This window comes from Engystomops pustulosus, chromosome 3 (assembly GCF_040894005.1).
Source record: "Engystomops pustulosus chromosome 3, aEngPut4.maternal, whole genome shotgun sequence".
NCBI classification, from domain to species: Eukaryota; Metazoa; Chordata; class Amphibia; order Anura; family Leptodactylidae; genus Engystomops; species Engystomops pustulosus.
Genome location: NC_092413.1, coordinates 112,035,606 through 112,052,546, shown reverse-complemented (window position 1 = coordinate 112,052,546; position 16,941 = coordinate 112,035,606). Strand labels below are relative to the sequence as shown.

Below are 16,941 nucleotides of genomic sequence, written 5' to 3'. Positions count from 1 at the left end.
CCGATTCTTGCCTATTTGCTTCTGTGGTGAAAAGAATATAAGTAGTACAGGTCCCTGGGTTTCGTACAAGATAGGATCTGTAGTTTTGCTCTTAAGTTTAATTTTTTATAATTGTAGCTCCAGACAAAATTTTTTAGGTCTCTGTGACAATTGGAATTTAAAAGTTTTGGGTTGTCATAAGAACCAGGATTAACAATAAAGCTTAACCTGTGATAACTGTTATAGATATTTATTGTAGCCTGGAATAAAATTTTTGTAAATTACCAACATCCAGAGGTCCGTTTGTAACTAGGGATCGTCTGTAAGTCGGGTGTTCTTAAGTAGGGGACCACTTGTATAATACTGCCCTGTATGTACAAGAATAAACTACTATAATCTTGCCCCTTATGTACAAGAATATAAGTACAATAGTACTGCCCCCTATGTACAAGAATATAACTACTATAATCTTGCCCCCTATGTACAAAAATATTTCTACTATAATACTGCCCCCTATGTACAAAAATATAACTACTATAATACTGCCCCCTATGTACAAGAGTATAATTACTGTAATATAATAACTACAACACTGCCTCTTATGTACAAGAATATAACTACTATAATACTGGGCAAAGAAGCAGGAATCTGGCACTCCAATGATCCATTAAAGGGAACCTGTCACCAGGGACCTAATTTTCACTAAAGACAGATTGTAAAAGCCCATGACACCTGCAGTGCAAATATGCCTCTCTGCCTTTTCTAAGCATTTTTATTAAAATATAATTGTGTGTTATAACTTACTCTAGCATCCAGACAAAATCCTGGGGTAGTCACAGGGGCTGGACTTTGGTTTGCATGCTTTTCAAAAAAGCAACATGTGACTTGTCTGAGCTGCAAGCTGTCTCCATGTTTGTGCTCCTGTACAGAGTGTCCCTCCCCCACTGATGTCAGCTCACCAGCTCTGAGAAGGAGCAGGAGGTGGAGCTAGACAGGAGCACAAAGGTGGGGCCAAGCTCTGAGGAGTAAATAACAGACAAGTCACATGTTGTTTTTTGAAAAGCATGCAAACCAAAGTCCAGCCCCTGTGACTACCCCAGGATTTTGTCATGGAGCAAGAGTAAATTTTAACACACAATTATATTGTAATGCAGACGCCTAAAAAAGGCATAAAGGCATATTTGTACTGCAGATGTGATGGGCTTCTGCAATCTGGTTTTAGTGAAAATGAGGTCCCTCGTGACAGGTTCCCTTTAAAGTCTTTGGAGGAGATTTATCATCAAGTTTCTGAGGTAACTTTCTACTGTTCTAGTTGCCATTAAAGACCATGAAGATCTGAGATCAGCTTTAATTTTATAAACAGCTGTGGGAAAGTGAAAGCTGAGGTCTGATTGGTTGTCTTCTCAGTCAGGCAGCCCCTCTCAATGTCTGATACTCCCTTCTCACACAGTAACACCCCCCCCCCAGGTCTAACAAAGCAAACCCCACCAGTTCTAGTCCCTCCTACGCACAGGTCTAGTTCCCCCCCAGCTATTCCTCCCCCCCCTCCGCCATCAGGTCTTGCCCCCCCCTCCCCTCAGCTAGTCCCCCTTGCCATCAGGTCTAGCCCCCCCCCCCCTTGCCATCAGGTCTAGCCCCCCCCCCCTTGCCATCAGATCTAGTCCCCCACCCCTTGCCATCAGATCTAGTCCGCCCCCTGCTATCAGGTCTAGTCCCCTCCCCCCTCAGGTCAAGTATTCCCCCTGCCCCCAGGTCTAGTTCCCCCTGCCCCCAGGTCTAGTTCCCCCACTGGCCCAGCTAGTTCTCCCCCTGTCTTCAGGTCTAGTCCCCCTCTTCCCCCAGCTAGTACTCCCTGCCCCAGGGCTGCACCTAAACCACCTAAAACTAAACTGCACCTAAAACCACCTCAAAACTGATGGCGATGCGGAAAATCATGTTTACAGAAAAACACTACAAGCATCCAACGTTTTTGTTAGCAAAGGTATGTGTGAAACAACCTTCATACAGAAAGGCTTAGGCCGGCGCCACACAGGGCGCTTTGTCGGCGCTTCCAAATGCAGACAAAGTCGCGCCCACCGGGGCGGGCCTCGGCCCGATCACATCGCGTTTCTATGGAAACGCCTGCGATCGGGAACGAGGCGCCAGTGTTTCGCGTTAAATTAACGCAAAACACCGGCGGCTCGTTCCCGATCGCAGGCGTTTCCATAGAAACGCTGATGCGATCGAGCCGAGGCCCGCCCCGGTGGGCGCGACTTTGTCTGCGTTTGCAAACGCAGACAAAGCGCCCTGTGTGGCGCCGGCCTTACAGCAGCCACATGGGCTAAAATAACTGCAGATTTCATTATCTTCAGCATTTTATATGGCATCACAATGAATAGGATTTTGGGTGATGCCACACATGGTGTTTTTGGTCCGTTTTTTTATTAAGATAATTGAGAAAACTGGACAAAAATGGATGCATGTTTTCAAAAACGCATGCATTTTTTAACGGACTGAAAAGGCATGACTAAAAACGGGTTCCAAACGCCACGTGTGCCACCACCCTGAAGGGGAAACCGGTTTCACACATGTCATTCACCTGTTCACAATTGTCTTTCACCTGTTACATTAACAAAACTGCACCTAAAACCACCTGCAAGCTAATTGCGATGCAATTTTAACTGCAACCTCAAGGTTTTCAATCATTCCCCTTACCTTAAAGGACATCTTCAGGATCATATATTGTCAGCCAAGCACACTAACACATTGGTGTGTGCCCCCTCTTCCTATGCCCTTGTTTTAAAGAAAAAAAAAAGGCTTGAAAACGTATGCAATGAGCCTGAGGGGCTCCAGGCTCCATAGATGTTAATTGAGCCCACTGACCCTCAGGCTCACTTGCATAATTTTAAAAGCCTTTTAATGTAAAAACCAGGACATTAGTAGCTAAAGGAAGAGTAGATGCTGTCAGAGGGGGCAAACACCTGTATATCAGGGTGCTTGGTCGACAATCCATGATCCTGTCCTTTAAATAGCAAAAGACCACGTAATTTTATGTGGGTATATTATGGCACTACCTAGTACTGCCACCTGTCAATCCAGCTATAATGGGTTTCTGCAACCTGTCTTTAGTAAAAATGAGGTCCTTGGTGACAGGTTCCCTTTAAGAACTCTGTGAAAAACAAATGGCACTACTAAATTGTATGTCATACTATGGATATTAATAAACTTATGAACAATATCCATGTAATGTCCCTGGTGTAAAGATCTGTGGGACATGCGGCTCTACTATATAAGCTCTGAGGGGGTTTAATTGGCAACACAGTCACAAAGTAAAATATTGGGTAGGTTGCTTGAAATACAAATTTCCTATTGAAAATCTATTCTGCATTTCTGTAACCATGACAACATGAACCTGTTATCTGATATTGATTCAATTCATGAACTAAACAGAAAGGCTGAGGCAAGGGGGTCACACATTTCTATCCATCTCCAGCCAATAATATGCTGTTGAAAAGCAGCATGGATGCTGGAATTAAAATAAACACTAAGCAAAATGATTTCCAATCCCATTTTCATTAACTACTCACAAAAGAATAAAACAGAGCTATTGTTCATTCAGCTCAAATGCAGTAAAATATGAATTGCCTTATTAAAGGGGACATGTCGGCTCCTGGGTCAAATATAAAGTTTCCTCCTAAGGAGTCCTTTCTTGAGAAAATCATGTGGTCGGGAAGCAAAGAAATACTCCCATAAGCATTGGACAACATGTAGACAACTCTGAACTCACTCACTGAACTCTGAAGTCACTGGCCTTGTAGTCACATGATAAAATCACCGCTGCCCCCTAATGGTGTATATGAACACCTGTACAGATCATGTGCACATGAACTCAACTCAAGTTCTACTTCTAATACGTGTCAAACACCCCATTGAACTCTAGACTAGTACAATAATAATACTATCTGTTGACCAGTAAACTGCATGTGGGCATGCACAGGATGAGACAAGGCTTCTATTCAGTTCATGTAATAATCTTGGCTTGAAAGCCATGACTTGGAAAATGTACATTTCAGACTTTTTACTTTGAGTAAAACCTGTTGTCCCTGGGCAAATTTGTTTTGAGAGATCTCTGAACTGAACAGACATGGTGAGTTCAGTTCACCGATCATAGGTTTGGTTCTGGAAATCCTGCAAGTGCACAGTGCTCCTGACTGAACTTCTTTGTGGGCAAGTGACAACAACATGTGTTCAGGACACAGGGCTAGTGCCAGTGGCGTAACTTGAAGCTAATGGGCCCCAGTGCAAAGTCTGTGCAAGGCCCCTAACTATAATGTATGGTATATAGCACTTGTCTTCTCATATGGGAAATTGACACCTTATGGGCCCCCTAAACCTCTTGGGCCCGGTTGCGACCGCACTCTCCGCACCCCCTCAAGTTACGCCTCTGGCTAGTGCACTAAAAAAGTTGTGTTCATCTGCAGATTTCCATGTTTACATGGTTGAGGAAACTACTACAAAAAGAAAAATACATCTCCAACGTTCCTGGTTTTAAGAATAGTCATGAGATGCTAGAGAAAATCAAGATTGCACCAGCTTTATGATAATTGCACTATTGTGAATTTCCTCCTCTTTCAGGATCTTTACACTAAAAAAAATTAATGGACTGCCAGGCTCCTGAAGTGATTGTCAAGATTAGTAAAAGGAGCATAGGGCAAAGAACAAATATTTTTTTTTATGGTGAGGAAAAAAGTAACAGGTCTGTTTCACCAATCTAATATCCTCTGTCTCTCTCTAATAACCCTAAAAGGCTCTTTGATACTCTTCACTCCTTACTAGCACCAAAGGTGCAGCCACCTGTCACAGACCTTGGAGCTGAAGACCTGGCCATTGACTGTATAACATTTCCCAATCGATTATTGATGCACTTCACTCCTGTTCCTTACCCTATTCGCTCTCTTGTTACCCTTCCCTGGACTGATCCAGTGTTGTTAACTACCGACCAGTCTCTAATCTCCCTTTCATTTCCAAACTCCTGGAACGCCTGGTCTATTCTCATCAAACCTGTTATCTTTCAGCTAACTCTCTCCTTGATCCCTTTCAATTCTGGTTTCTGCACTATGAACTCCACTGAAACTGCTGTTTCTAAACTGCTTTCTAACTGCTTTTTGCAATGATGTCCTCACTGAAAAATCAAAAAGTGATTATTCTCTCCTCATTGTTCTGGCTCCTCTTCAGAATGTTCACCTCTATTGGCCTCAGGGACATTGGGTGATTTCTTCCTCTCTCTCTAACTGCACTTTCATCCTTTCCTGGATCTTTCTCCTCTTCTCTTCCTTTTCCTGTTGCATTTACGGAGGGCTCTGTCGTAGGTCTTCTTCTCTTTTCCCTCTATACTGCCCCATTGGGCAAACCATCAGCAGAATTGGATTTCAGGATCATTTTTATGCTGACGATACCCATCTATTTACTTCTGCATCACTCCTGCCTTACTACAGTACACCAGTGATTGTCTGCTGTTTCGAACATCATGTCCTTTCTCTACTCGAAACTCAATCTTTCTAAAACGAACCTCTCCATTTCCGTCTTCTGTCTGTGGTATTATAGTAAGGGTGATGTCATACATGTCGTTTTTAGGTCGTTTTTGGGTCGTTTTTAGTAAGGGCGTTTTCAGATTGTAAAAAACAGATGTGTTAAAAAACGCATCCGTTTTTTTAAATGGGCAGGTTCTTGCACCTCCCATTACATGGGGACTAGGGACATTGTACCAGGTTCCTGGGAACCACTCACATCCACGACCTCCTGTGTGGACCATCAATGCAAGCAGGGTGTAAATTGATCATTTGCAGATGTGCGGTATCTGTACCAAAATCTACTTCTGACAATTGGTGTTTTGTCCCTTGGGTTTATATGTTAAGTGGCAGTAGCACCGCAATGCACGACTGTATCTTTTGTGTATCAGCATTGCCTTACCTAACTATTGCATATGATGTTTTTGCATATTACATTTTTTAATAGGGTTATGAGTAAAACTTATGTTTTTGAATTTTTCCATTTTGCTTATACTGTTCTAGCTAAAGAGATTCCAAATTTACATCTCTACGCTTATCCATGGGTCATAGAGTGGCACTGGTTTGTACGCAAAGCCACGCCAGGTCGGACCTGGCATAGTTTTGCTCACTATTTCCACCGCCAGTCGGATACATCATCTAAGCATTTGAAGTATCTGCACAACAAAGGCGGACGTGGCTGCTTCAAGGTAATAAAAAGAGATAATAAAAGTCAGATTTGTGTCATCAAACCTTTTGCATGATCTATAACTAAGCAATATGTAATGAAATGTACCTTATACTGAAGGTATATCATATGTAGATTTTCCCTTACCTGGCTGTATTCAGTAAAGGATGTTTAGTTCCCACCAGTTTTCTGACTTGCATTGCTATGTTGCTCAGTTCATCGCTCAGAAGACAACGTAGACTCATGAAGGATGTTGGATAACCCACTATTTTCTCTGCATCGGAAACAACTTTGCTCCATTGTGTAGTTGTAGGAGAGCCAGGAAAAAGGCTGATTGACCGCCTTGTGCAAAAACTACTGGTGCAGGGTCTAAAAATTCCCAAGGACCATATCCCACACTTCATCAAAGACATTGTACCACCACACCTGGCCAAAACAATAAACCAAAAATATCTAAGTTATATACATTAATATAAATATATTATATTATATATTATAGAAAAATTATTTTGTTAACAAAGATGCCAGACTTTATGCCTGACTGAATAGGACCTATGGTGATCCGTGGAATAAACATTGTGGAAAGTGATGAACATTTTTAAGCCTTATTAATACACTTTAGATTTTTACAATATGCATTAGGAATTTTTATATAAATGGTTCCAGGAGTATAAAAACAATGGGCTCATACTCACCCTCTAATGGTGCTCCTGTTCTTCTGCGCCTTCACCCCTAATGCCTCTGTTTGTATACAGTTAGATACTGGCAGCGATGTCAGTACCGGGCGTTTGTGAGCCCTTAAATGTTTAAACCGTTGAAAACAAAAGTGAGTACACAACTAATTGAAAATAGCCAATTTGTGCCCAAAAGCCATAGTACCTCCTTGGAGTCATGTACCATGTAAGTGTAATGGTGCGTTCACACATTGCAGTTAAGACTGCATTGCAATCAGTTGTGGCTTTAGGCAGAGTTTTGTTAATTGAACAGGTTAAAGAAATTAATGGAACAAGTGAATTTTATTTTGAAGGAGCAATCTGTTTAACAAATGTGATTTACTTGTTCAGTTGTTGTCTTTCACCATGGCATAGGGAGTTGCAAGTGTGTGCATTATTAGCAGCTCAGAGGACTGGACATCTTGTCCCTGAGCTCCGTGCTGCTAATTATAAGTTTCTTTTCTAGGTGATCTCGGCGTATCAAGCTTAGCGTAGACAAGCGCCAGGATCAAGATGAAGAAGAGCACAGGTAAGTATCTTTAGCTGTTTTTTTTTTTTAAGTGGTTGATTTCCTTTAAGTGCCTTTGAGAGGCCCAAATAACAGTAAAACGCTGTAAGTTATTGCATTATAGAAACTACACCTCTCAATGTATGAAAAATTAACCGTATCATAAAAAAATATGTTATCTTTATTTTATGGGTCACCACGATTAAAGCAATATACATTTATATAGTTTTTTTTTATGGTTGACTTGTTTTTACATGACCATGCATTAAGGGGCATAACATTTTTATATTTTTGTTTACAGAGCTGTTTTAGGGCTTATCTTTTGGTATCATGTCAGGGTAAATGTTACTTTTTGATCCCTTTTAGCCTGTTTTTATTCATTTTTTTAAGGCGTTCATCATATGGGTTCAGTGACAATTTTATGTTATTGTACAGATTGTTACGGAAGTGGTGATACCACTGTCTTATGTTTTTTTATTTTTATATGGGATGGGGCATCAGGGGACTTTTATTCTTTTTTAAACATTTTTTAAACATTTTTGGACTGTTTTATTTTGTCCTAGGGGGGGACACGAACAAGTGATCATCTGATCACTTGTTCGGTGTAATATACTGCCATTCTTGTGTATTCCAGCATATTAAAATATAGACTATCCATTCTGCATAGGCTAACAGCAGCAGCCTATGGACCTCAGGGCTGCCATAGCAACGATCGGCACCTCCGTAAAGCCTTCGATCCCTGTAATGCCCTATTGACGCCGTGGTCACAATGACTGCAGTATTTCTGTGTGGTTTGATTTTTATTTTAGCTTGCCAGTACATGGAATAGAATATAACATAATGAACTAGGAAGTACAATTGCTCACACAGAAAATAAGCAGCAGCCTGTGTGTGCCTATGTGCCTCTACACTGGAGGGGGATGGTGTGGAGCAGAGTAGTGATGGGAATTCCAGCTCTTCTTAGTGAGCTGGCTAATTAGGCTTCGTTCACTAAGAAGAGCCGGCTCCCTATTAAATATATAATAAGGAGCCGCAGGCCAGTCAGGCGTCCGCACCACTCCACTTTTAACCCGATATTACCGGGCCCTTGCAGCGCTTACCGGGGGGCCTGCTGCTCCGATCGCAACCCTGGGGTTTGCCAGTGCCCCAGGGCTGCGCGATCATTTTCCAGGAGTCGGGTCCTGCCTTCTAGCAGTCCCGGCGTTAACACATCTGTATTACACTGTGTTATAGGAGTATAGAATATAAAGTTTCTGCAATAAAAATAATTACATAAAGTGAAAGTCCCCTAAACACAAAAATTCCCAAAAAAACATTGCCAAAAAATTTAAGATTGTATAGCCAACAAGAAGTGACAATGCATAATGTGCTCTGTATGGCGCTGCTTCCCTTCAATGCCCTGGCGTGTGCCCATACAGCAGGTCACCACCACATATGGAGTATTGTTATACTCGGGAGAGATTGGGTGTCAAACTTTGCGGAGCGTTTTGGTATTTTATCCACTGAGAATATGTACAGCCTAAAGAATGTAGCCTAGAAAATGTTCATTTCAGAATTGCATCCGATTTTGTTTTAACCCCTGTAAAACAATTAAAGGGTTAACTTCATAAAAGTTGTTTTTACGTACATTGAGGGGTTTAGTTTCTACAAAGGGGTAATTTAAGGGTTTTTACATTTATTTAGGCCTCTCAAAGGTACTTGAAACCTGAGCAGGTCCTTCAATAGCAAGATTTTGTGTTTCTTATGAAAATGTGAAAAACACACCTAAAGTTCAAAGCCCCATAACAGCTTACATCTTTATGTCCACATAAAGTACCGTATTTTTCGGACTATAAGGCGTACAAAAAATCCTTTGATTTTCTCAGAAATCAAAGGTGCGCCTTATAATCCAGTGCGCCTTATATATGAACATTACTTACAGACAACAGCTGCCTTGAGCTGTGCACAGGTCTGCCACCTGCTGGTCATTCATCCTTATAATCAGGTGCGCCTTATAGTCCAGTGTGCCTTATATATGAACCTAGACGTTTTAGCAGGCATTTATTGATGGTGCGCCTTATAGTCCGAAAAATACTGTAGACATTCGGTGAATGTTAGTTATTTTTGCTGTTATGACTGTGTGGAGAAAGTAGAACAAATTTTCACCAAATATCTGATTTTCTCATAAATAAGCGCAAAACATACCATCAAAATTTTTCAACTAACATGAAGTACAAAGCGTCACGAGAAATCAATTTCAAAATCACTTGGATATGTTAAAGCGTTCCATAGGTATAACCACTTATAGTGACACAGGGCAGATTTGAAAAAATGTGCCGTGTCAGGAAGGTGAAAAGTGGCTTTGGCGTTAAAGATAAAAAATAACGTCATCTTGTTTGCATCTTTCCCCATCCCAAATGAAGAGGAGATATGACCATAGATAATTCTTCTACACAATATCACTTATAACACATTCATCTCATGGCTTCATGAAGGTCACAGACGACTTGTGACTCCAGGTAGGAAGTGGCTTTAGTGTATTTGCAGCATGCTGCCATGTGCCTGCTGTCCTACACATGGAGGGCGTCACCTTTGACCTCAGTATTGGAGTTACACACGCAGCTCGGTACTCTCCAGTACACACACATGTCCTCCATGCGCAGATGTAGCAGTATGTACAGCGCGTCATGGCAGCTGCTCACAACATGCAGAGCGCGCTCCCCGGTCACCCGCAGCACCCGGCTACTAACATTCATTAGCTACAACTTACCGTAGATGATATTTCCTAGCAGGCTAAAGGACCTACGGTGACGTCATGAACATGTGACTACAGTGTTTTGTGGGAGGAGCAACTATTATTTACAGGAGGAAAGCATGGAGCGCTACAGGAGGAGGTTGGTACCAGGTGCTGCTGATAAAAGAAGGTAAAGAGGAAAGTAATAAGAGGAAGATTGTGTGAGAAGGAGGAGAGTTGGAGTGCCGGTTGTACGAGGAGAAAGTGATTTGGGGGAGTAGGCCGTGTGAGAAGGATGGGGTATGGGGGTGCAGGCTGTGTGAGAAGGATGGGGTATGGGGGTGCAGGCTGTGTGAGAAGGATGGGATATGGGGGTGCAGGCTGTGTGAGAAGGATGGGATATGGGGGTGCAGGCTGTGTGAGAAGGATGGGATATGGGGGTGCATGCTGTATGAGAAGGAGGTGATTTGGGGGAGCAGCCCGTGTGAGAAGGAGGTGATTTGGGGGAGCAGGCCGTGTGAGAAGGAGGTGATTTGGGGGAGCAGGCCGTGTGAGAAGGAGGTGATTAGGGAGCAGGTTGTGTGAGAAGGAGGTGATTAGGGAGCTGGCTGTGTGAGAAGGAGGTGATTAGGGAGCAGGCCGTGTGAGAAGGATGGGATATGGGGGTGCAGGCTATATGAGAAGGAGGGGATATGGGGGTGCAGGCTATATGAGAAGGAGGTGATTTGGGGGAGCAGGCTGTGTGAGAAGGAGGTGATTAGGGAGCAGGCCGTGTGAGAAGGATGGGATATGGAGGTGCAGGCCGTGTGAGAAGGAGGGGATATGGGGGAGCAGGCCGTGTGAGAAGGAGGGGATATGGGGGAGCAGGCCGTGTGAGAAGGAGGGGATATGGGGGAGCAGGCCGTGTGAGAAGGAGGGGATTTGGGGGAGCAGGCCGTGTGAGAAGGAGGGGATTTGGGGGAGCAGGCCGTGTGAGAAGGAGGGGATTTGGGGGAGCAGGCCGTGTGAGAAGGAGGGGATTTGGGGGAGCAGGCCGTGTGAGAAGGAGGGGATTTGGGGGAGCAGGCCGTGTGAGAAGGAGGGGATTTGGGGGAGCAGGCCGTGTGAGAAGGAGGGGATTTGGGGGAGCAGGCCGTGTGAGAAGGAGGGGATTTGGGGGAGCAGGCCGTGTGAGAAGGAGGGGATTTGGGGGAGCAGGCCGTGTGAGAAGGAGGGGATTTGGGGGAGCAGGCCGTGTGAGAAGGAGGGGATTTGGGGGAGCAGGCCGTGTGAGAAGGAGGGGATTTGGGGGAGCAGGCCGTGTGAGAAGGAGGGGATTTGGGGGAGCAGGCCGTGTGAGAAGGAGGGGATTTGGGGGAGCAGGCCGTGTGAGAAGGAGGGGATATGGGGGAGCAGGCCGTGTGAGAAGGAGGGGATTTGGGGGAGCAGGCCGTGTGAGAAGGAGGGGATTTGGGGGAGCAGGCCGTGTGAGAAGGAGGGGATTTGGGGGAGCAGGCTGTGTGAGAAGGATGGGATATGGGGGTGCAGGATATATGAGAAGGAGGGGATATGGGGGTGCAGGCTATATGAGAAGGAGGGGATTAGGGAGCAGGCCGTGTGAGAAGGATGGGATATGGGGGTGCAGGCTATATGAGAAGGAGGGGATTTGGGGGAGCAGGCCGTGTGAGAAGGAGGGGATTTGGGGGAGCAGGCCGTGTGAGAAGGAGGGGATTTGGGGGAGCAGGCCGTGTGAGAAGGAGGGGATTTGGGGGAGCAGGCCGTGTGAGAAGGAGGGGATTTGGGGGAGCAGGCCGTGTGAGAAGGAGGGGATTTGGGGGAGCAGGCTGTGTGAGAAGGAGGTGATTAGGGAGCAGGCCGTGTGAGAAGGCTGGGATATGGGGGTGCAGGATATATGAGAAGGAGGGGATATGGGGGTGCAGGCTATATGAGAAGGAGGGGATTAGGGAGCAGGCCGTGTGAGAAGGATGGGATATGGGGGTGCAGGCTATATGAGAAGGAGGGGATTTGGGGGAGCAGGCCGTGTGAGAAGGAGGGGATTTGGGGGAGCAGGCCGTGTGAGAAGGAGGGGATTTGGGGGAGCAGGCCGTGTGAGAAGGAGGGGATTTGGGGGAGCAGGCCGTGTGAGAAGGAGGGGATTTGGGGGAGCAGGCCGTGTGAGAAGGAGGGGATTTGGGGGAGCAGGCCGTGTGAGAAGGAGGGGATTTGGGGGAGCAGGCCGTGTGAGAAGGAGGGGATTTGGGGAGCAGGCCGTGTGAGAAGAAGCTTGTTTTGATATTTCAAGTAGAGACTGAGCACTAAATTTGTGTTGGTATTAGTTTCTTGTATTGTGGCTAACACAGTGCAATAGCGTGATGATTCGAGGATATGGCCTTTTTCAAACTCAATGTTGTGTTACAGTGTTCGGGAAGTGGTAGTGGCATTAGGTATGGTATAGAGAAGTGTTCCTGCACATTATAAAAGCCTGTGAAGGTAGTAACGACCCTCCAGAGCCCTTTGAGCCCTCATTAGCATAATTATAATAGTGGATTTTAGAAGGAAGGAGACCATGGATAACCTATATAAGAAATTTACCACAGCCATGGTGCCTGGACCAATGAGGAAGTGTCCCTGGTTTATCGTGCCTGATTTTGATGCTATATTTAATGTACTTTTATTGAGCCATTTCATGTGTTTTGTTTTTTAGATCCACGGACTATATCAAATTCCATGGACTGTGTTGAAAATGAGGGTTTTCTTATTAAATGGTCAAACAAGGAACTTCAGATAATGTGGTGTTTTTTTTCTTAATAATTTACTTTATAACAAAGCCTACATAAAAAAAAAAAACACCCAGTAAAAAAAAAAAATAACACTACTTACCGTATCTCTCTTCTTACAGTTGAGCATGGCACATGGTAATGGAAAGGGGACTGTTGACTCGAGTATAAGCCAAGGGTAGAAAATGCATTGTCCCAGCCTGCCCCCACAGCCAGCCAGTGCATGCCCCCCAGTATACAGCCTACAGCCTCGTGCCCCCCAAATGTATAATCTGCAGCCCCTGCCCCCCAGTATATAGCCTGCAGCCCCTGCTCCCAGTATACAACCTAACGCCCTTGCTCCCAGTATACAGCCCCTGCTCCCCCCCCCCCCCCCAGTATACAACCTGCAGCCCCTGACCCCCCCCCCTCCCCCGTATACAGCCTGCAGCCCCCAGTATACAGCCCATGCCCAGCCTATAAGAAAAAAGTGTACTCGCCTCCCGACGCCCCCTGGGAAGTCCTCTTCTGTCCAACAATGTTCCGGCTCCCTCTCTCTGTGCTGTGCCGACGTTCGAGCTGTGACATCGGTGGCTCGTTCTAGTGAGCGCCCGCCTTCAGCACACACTGTGATGTCAGCGAGCCCTCCCAGCCTGTGTTAATTTTTTTAATTGACTCAAGTATAAACTGGGTTTTGTTCTGAAAAACTCGCCCTATACTAGAGTATATACGGTAATCTATCTTTGCATATTTAATCTCAGTGGGCATAGGTACCAGGTTCATCTAATTGTCTGTTTAAAATAGTATGCACAAACAGTTCCAATCCTGAGGTCTAATGGTCCACTGCTCCTTAGGACCCCACTGCAAACTCAAGAGCTTGTCCGGTTCAGATCTCAAGTTGTACTGCTGGGCCATAGACTGCATGTTTTCCTCATACCTAAGAATCGTCTGGCTGAGCAGATAACCAAATATTTCCGGGGTATTGCCTCAAGCCAAGGGTCTAGGACCCACTGGTCTTCAAGCAAGTGGTACTGTTGAAAAGTCTTTTCAAGGACAAGCAAAAAAGTATCCAAGCCCGTATCTTTGTCTAGCAGGGGATAGTCGTCTGTCCACAGTTTTTGAACTTTGATCTTAGGGAACTTGTGACTTGTAAGAGTGGACTGTTGAAGCTATGGTATTTGTAGCTGGTGTTTGTGTTCTGCATGCCCACTACATTCTGTAGCAGCCATGAGGGTCTCATATGTGGTCTTCTCCCACTGCCTGGAGACTGGCCAGGGAAGTTTGCAAGATTGATGCACACACCTTACAGTTTTTAGTGGTAAGCTGATCTTAAGATCCCAATGTCAAAAGCTGCTGTTGGTAGTCTTTAGTGTGGATTACACACAAACATACTATTATCTTAATTCCTCAGCCTTTCAGCAATATGGACACACAGATTTAGGGGGGGACAGGAAGTGTGCAAGAGTTGCCCAGGCAACTTCAGAAGTGCCACACCAGCACTTATAGCCCTGGAAGGTAGAGAGAACTTTTTAATTAGCCTCAGTGAAACAGAGCTCAGTCAGCCGGTAGCCAGCCACCAGCTCCTGTTAGATATAAGCTCGGTCCATAATGGCCTGCCAAGGATAAACGTGGTTAAATTTTTAAATATGTAATTGCCTTATGGAGTAAATCTCATTTGAGATCATTTTTAATATTGTGTAGGAGGAGTGTTGTGAACAAATCTATAGTATATTTTATTAACCTCTTCAGGAGGCCATTTTTCAAATTTGCCCTGTGTCACTTTAAAGGACACCTGTCATCAGGTCTGTGTCACTTGTCCTGTCACCTCTACCTGTTGGAGCAGCTCACAAGGATCCCATCCCAGCCTTTATCTAGTTATTTCATACATTAATCATTGTAAAATCATCTATTCTTTATTATGTAAATGAGACTGGTCACATGGTCAGAGGCAGTGATGTCACCCCTGTTCCCCCTCCCCTCTCCTCCCCCTGCTCATGTCTGTGTGTAATGTATAGTAAAGCATGGCTAGTGTGTCTGCTGCATCTGCTGACATGCTGCATCCTCCTAATATACAGGTGAGAGACACAGACATCAGCTACACATGAATCTGACATGTTCTGCTGTAACATGGCTGCCTGGAGCTGCTGTATCTCTCATATATACACACACACACATGCACACACAGGCTGCAGGGGGTGTGGCCACCAGCACCAGGAAGCACATCATTATACAGCCTCACATCATTATACAGGCTGTCAGTCAAGCACTGGGGGTGTGGCTGTACCTCCCACTCATGAATAGAGTGGACAGCTTGAATATGCTAATGCTTCATTGGACATTTCACAGGTCATTTGCATACAGCTTTAGGACCTCATTGCTTAGGTTTACAGGCATGTAGAGGGACAATGAAGGGATAGAGGCAATGCTCTCTAATGGCAGTTTATGAAAATATATTTAGGGGGGTTATTTTGCATGACGGGTTCTCTTTAAAGGGAATCTACCACCAGGTGATATATATCTATTACCTCTATACCTGCACAAGCATAAGCGTATTTTTATTCTATTGTATTTTTATATTTATTTATTAATTTTACCTAGCATTTGTTACAGACCTGATGAAGGTGGTGGACCACCCCCGAAACGCGTAGTCCACTATCCAAACAAATAAAAGATTTTTCTAACCAAAGAAATGTGTGTTGAATCAACTATACATCGGACAGCGCGTCTAACAACAACCCGGTTTTTTACCTATCATTCATGTATCAGAGCTCCTGTCAGTCTATGCAGAATCCAAAGGCTGATTAAGATAATATACTGCAATACATTAGTATTGTAGTATATTACATTAAACAAATGATCAAATGAGCACTTGTTTACGTTACAAACTGGGACAAAATAAAACAGTAAAAAAATGTACAAATAAAAAAAAAATTAATAAAAGTCCCTATAAAAAAAAAACACCGTAAAACACACACACAAAAATTACAACATTTTCACATCTATTCTTATAAAAACAAGATAAAAAGTGATCAAAAAGTAACATTTACCCCAACATGATACTGTTAAAAAATACAGCGTGTCATTCAAAAAAGAGCTTTAAAACGGCTCTGAACATGGCGATGCAAACAATCGAATTTCTCAATCGAAGTTCTATATTCTGCAAAACAAGTCAACCATAAAAAGGTATATAAATAGGGTCCATAGCCAATGAAACAAACCAACACCATTCCCTCGTAGTACCTCTTGTCAGGTGTAGACCTGGTTAAAATCACACAGAATGTGCATAGGATTTGTCCCACTGGCTGCAGGTCTTGTAAATTCCACTTGAACATACGACGATCCAGCACAAATCTTCATAAAAATTAAATTCCTTTATTGAGACATCGTTTGCAATTGTGCTGGATTGTCGTATGTTCAAGTGGAATAAATATAGGGTATTGCTGTAACCCCTTACGGACGCAGCCATTTTGTAGCTAAAGGCTCAGCCCCATTTTTTGTATTCTGACATGCATCGCTTCATATGGTTTGAAGACCGTTACCTATCTGAGTTATTATGAGATTCTTTTTTTCTCACATGTTGTACTTCATTTTAGAGGTAAATTTTGGTTGATAAGTTTTGAGTTTATTTACTGATGAATTTTTGAAAAATTTGCTATTTTCAAAATTCGAAATCATAGCGCTTTCAGGCAGATAGACTTACCACCTGCTTATTTTACCCCCTAAATAAGCCAGCGCCGCTCACCTCTCCCCATTCTGGATCTTTGGCCCGGCTCTGTGCGCGCACGTCCCTGTTTCCTAGGGTCTTCTGGAGATTTAAAGGGCCAGCACACCGCTGATTGGTGCGCTGGTTGAACACTTCCCCATTAAAAGTCCAGCACCTTCCTTCCTGCTTTACTGGATCTTTGTGCCTCACAGCCTCAGAGAAACCTCCATAGCTCTTACCCTGCTCTCCAGTGTCTTCTGCCCTCCGTGTTCCTGTGTTACCAGTGTTCCTCCGTGCTGCTGTGTGCCCGTGTTCCTGTACCCATCTGCTTGGACCTCCTGTTGCTGACCCCAGTTTGGACTCTGACGTTGCATCTC

General features: G+C 44.2%; 1 protein-coding gene and 1 long non-coding RNA gene across 7 annotated transcripts in view; one reads left to right on the top strand and one right to left on the bottom strand.

Annotated features, from left to right (window-relative positions):
* PDSS2 (decaprenyl diphosphate synthase subunit 2) overlaps positions 1 to 16,626 on the bottom strand; it is a 114,992-nt gene extending 98,366 nt beyond the window's left edge. Inside the window, exons 1-2 of one of the 6 annotated variants that reach the window (XM_072141854.1) lie at positions 16,604 to 16,626; positions 6,340 to 6,618 (exon numbers count right to left, since the gene is read on the bottom strand). In XM_072141854.1, the coding sequence (XP_071997955.1) occupies positions 6,340 to 6,605 (266 nt within the window). In that variant the 5' untranslated portion in view covers positions 6,606 to 6,618; positions 16,604 to 16,626. Of the gene's footprint in view, positions 1 to 6,339; positions 6,619 to 9,332; positions 9,401 to 9,597; positions 9,928 to 10,010; positions 10,124 to 10,162; positions 10,300 to 16,603 lie in introns of those variants that run through there. The other 5 variants (XM_072141852.1, XM_072141849.1, XM_072141851.1 and 2 more) reach the window with 5 other exon arrangements.
* Positions 10,031 to 12,883, top strand: LOC140121801 (uncharacterized). The gene is made up of 2 exons (XR_011854186.1): positions 10,031 to 10,316; positions 12,810 to 12,883. It is a non-coding gene; the product is annotated as an uncharacterized lncRNA (long non-coding RNA).
* Positions 16,627 to 16,941: the final 315 nt, after the last annotated feature.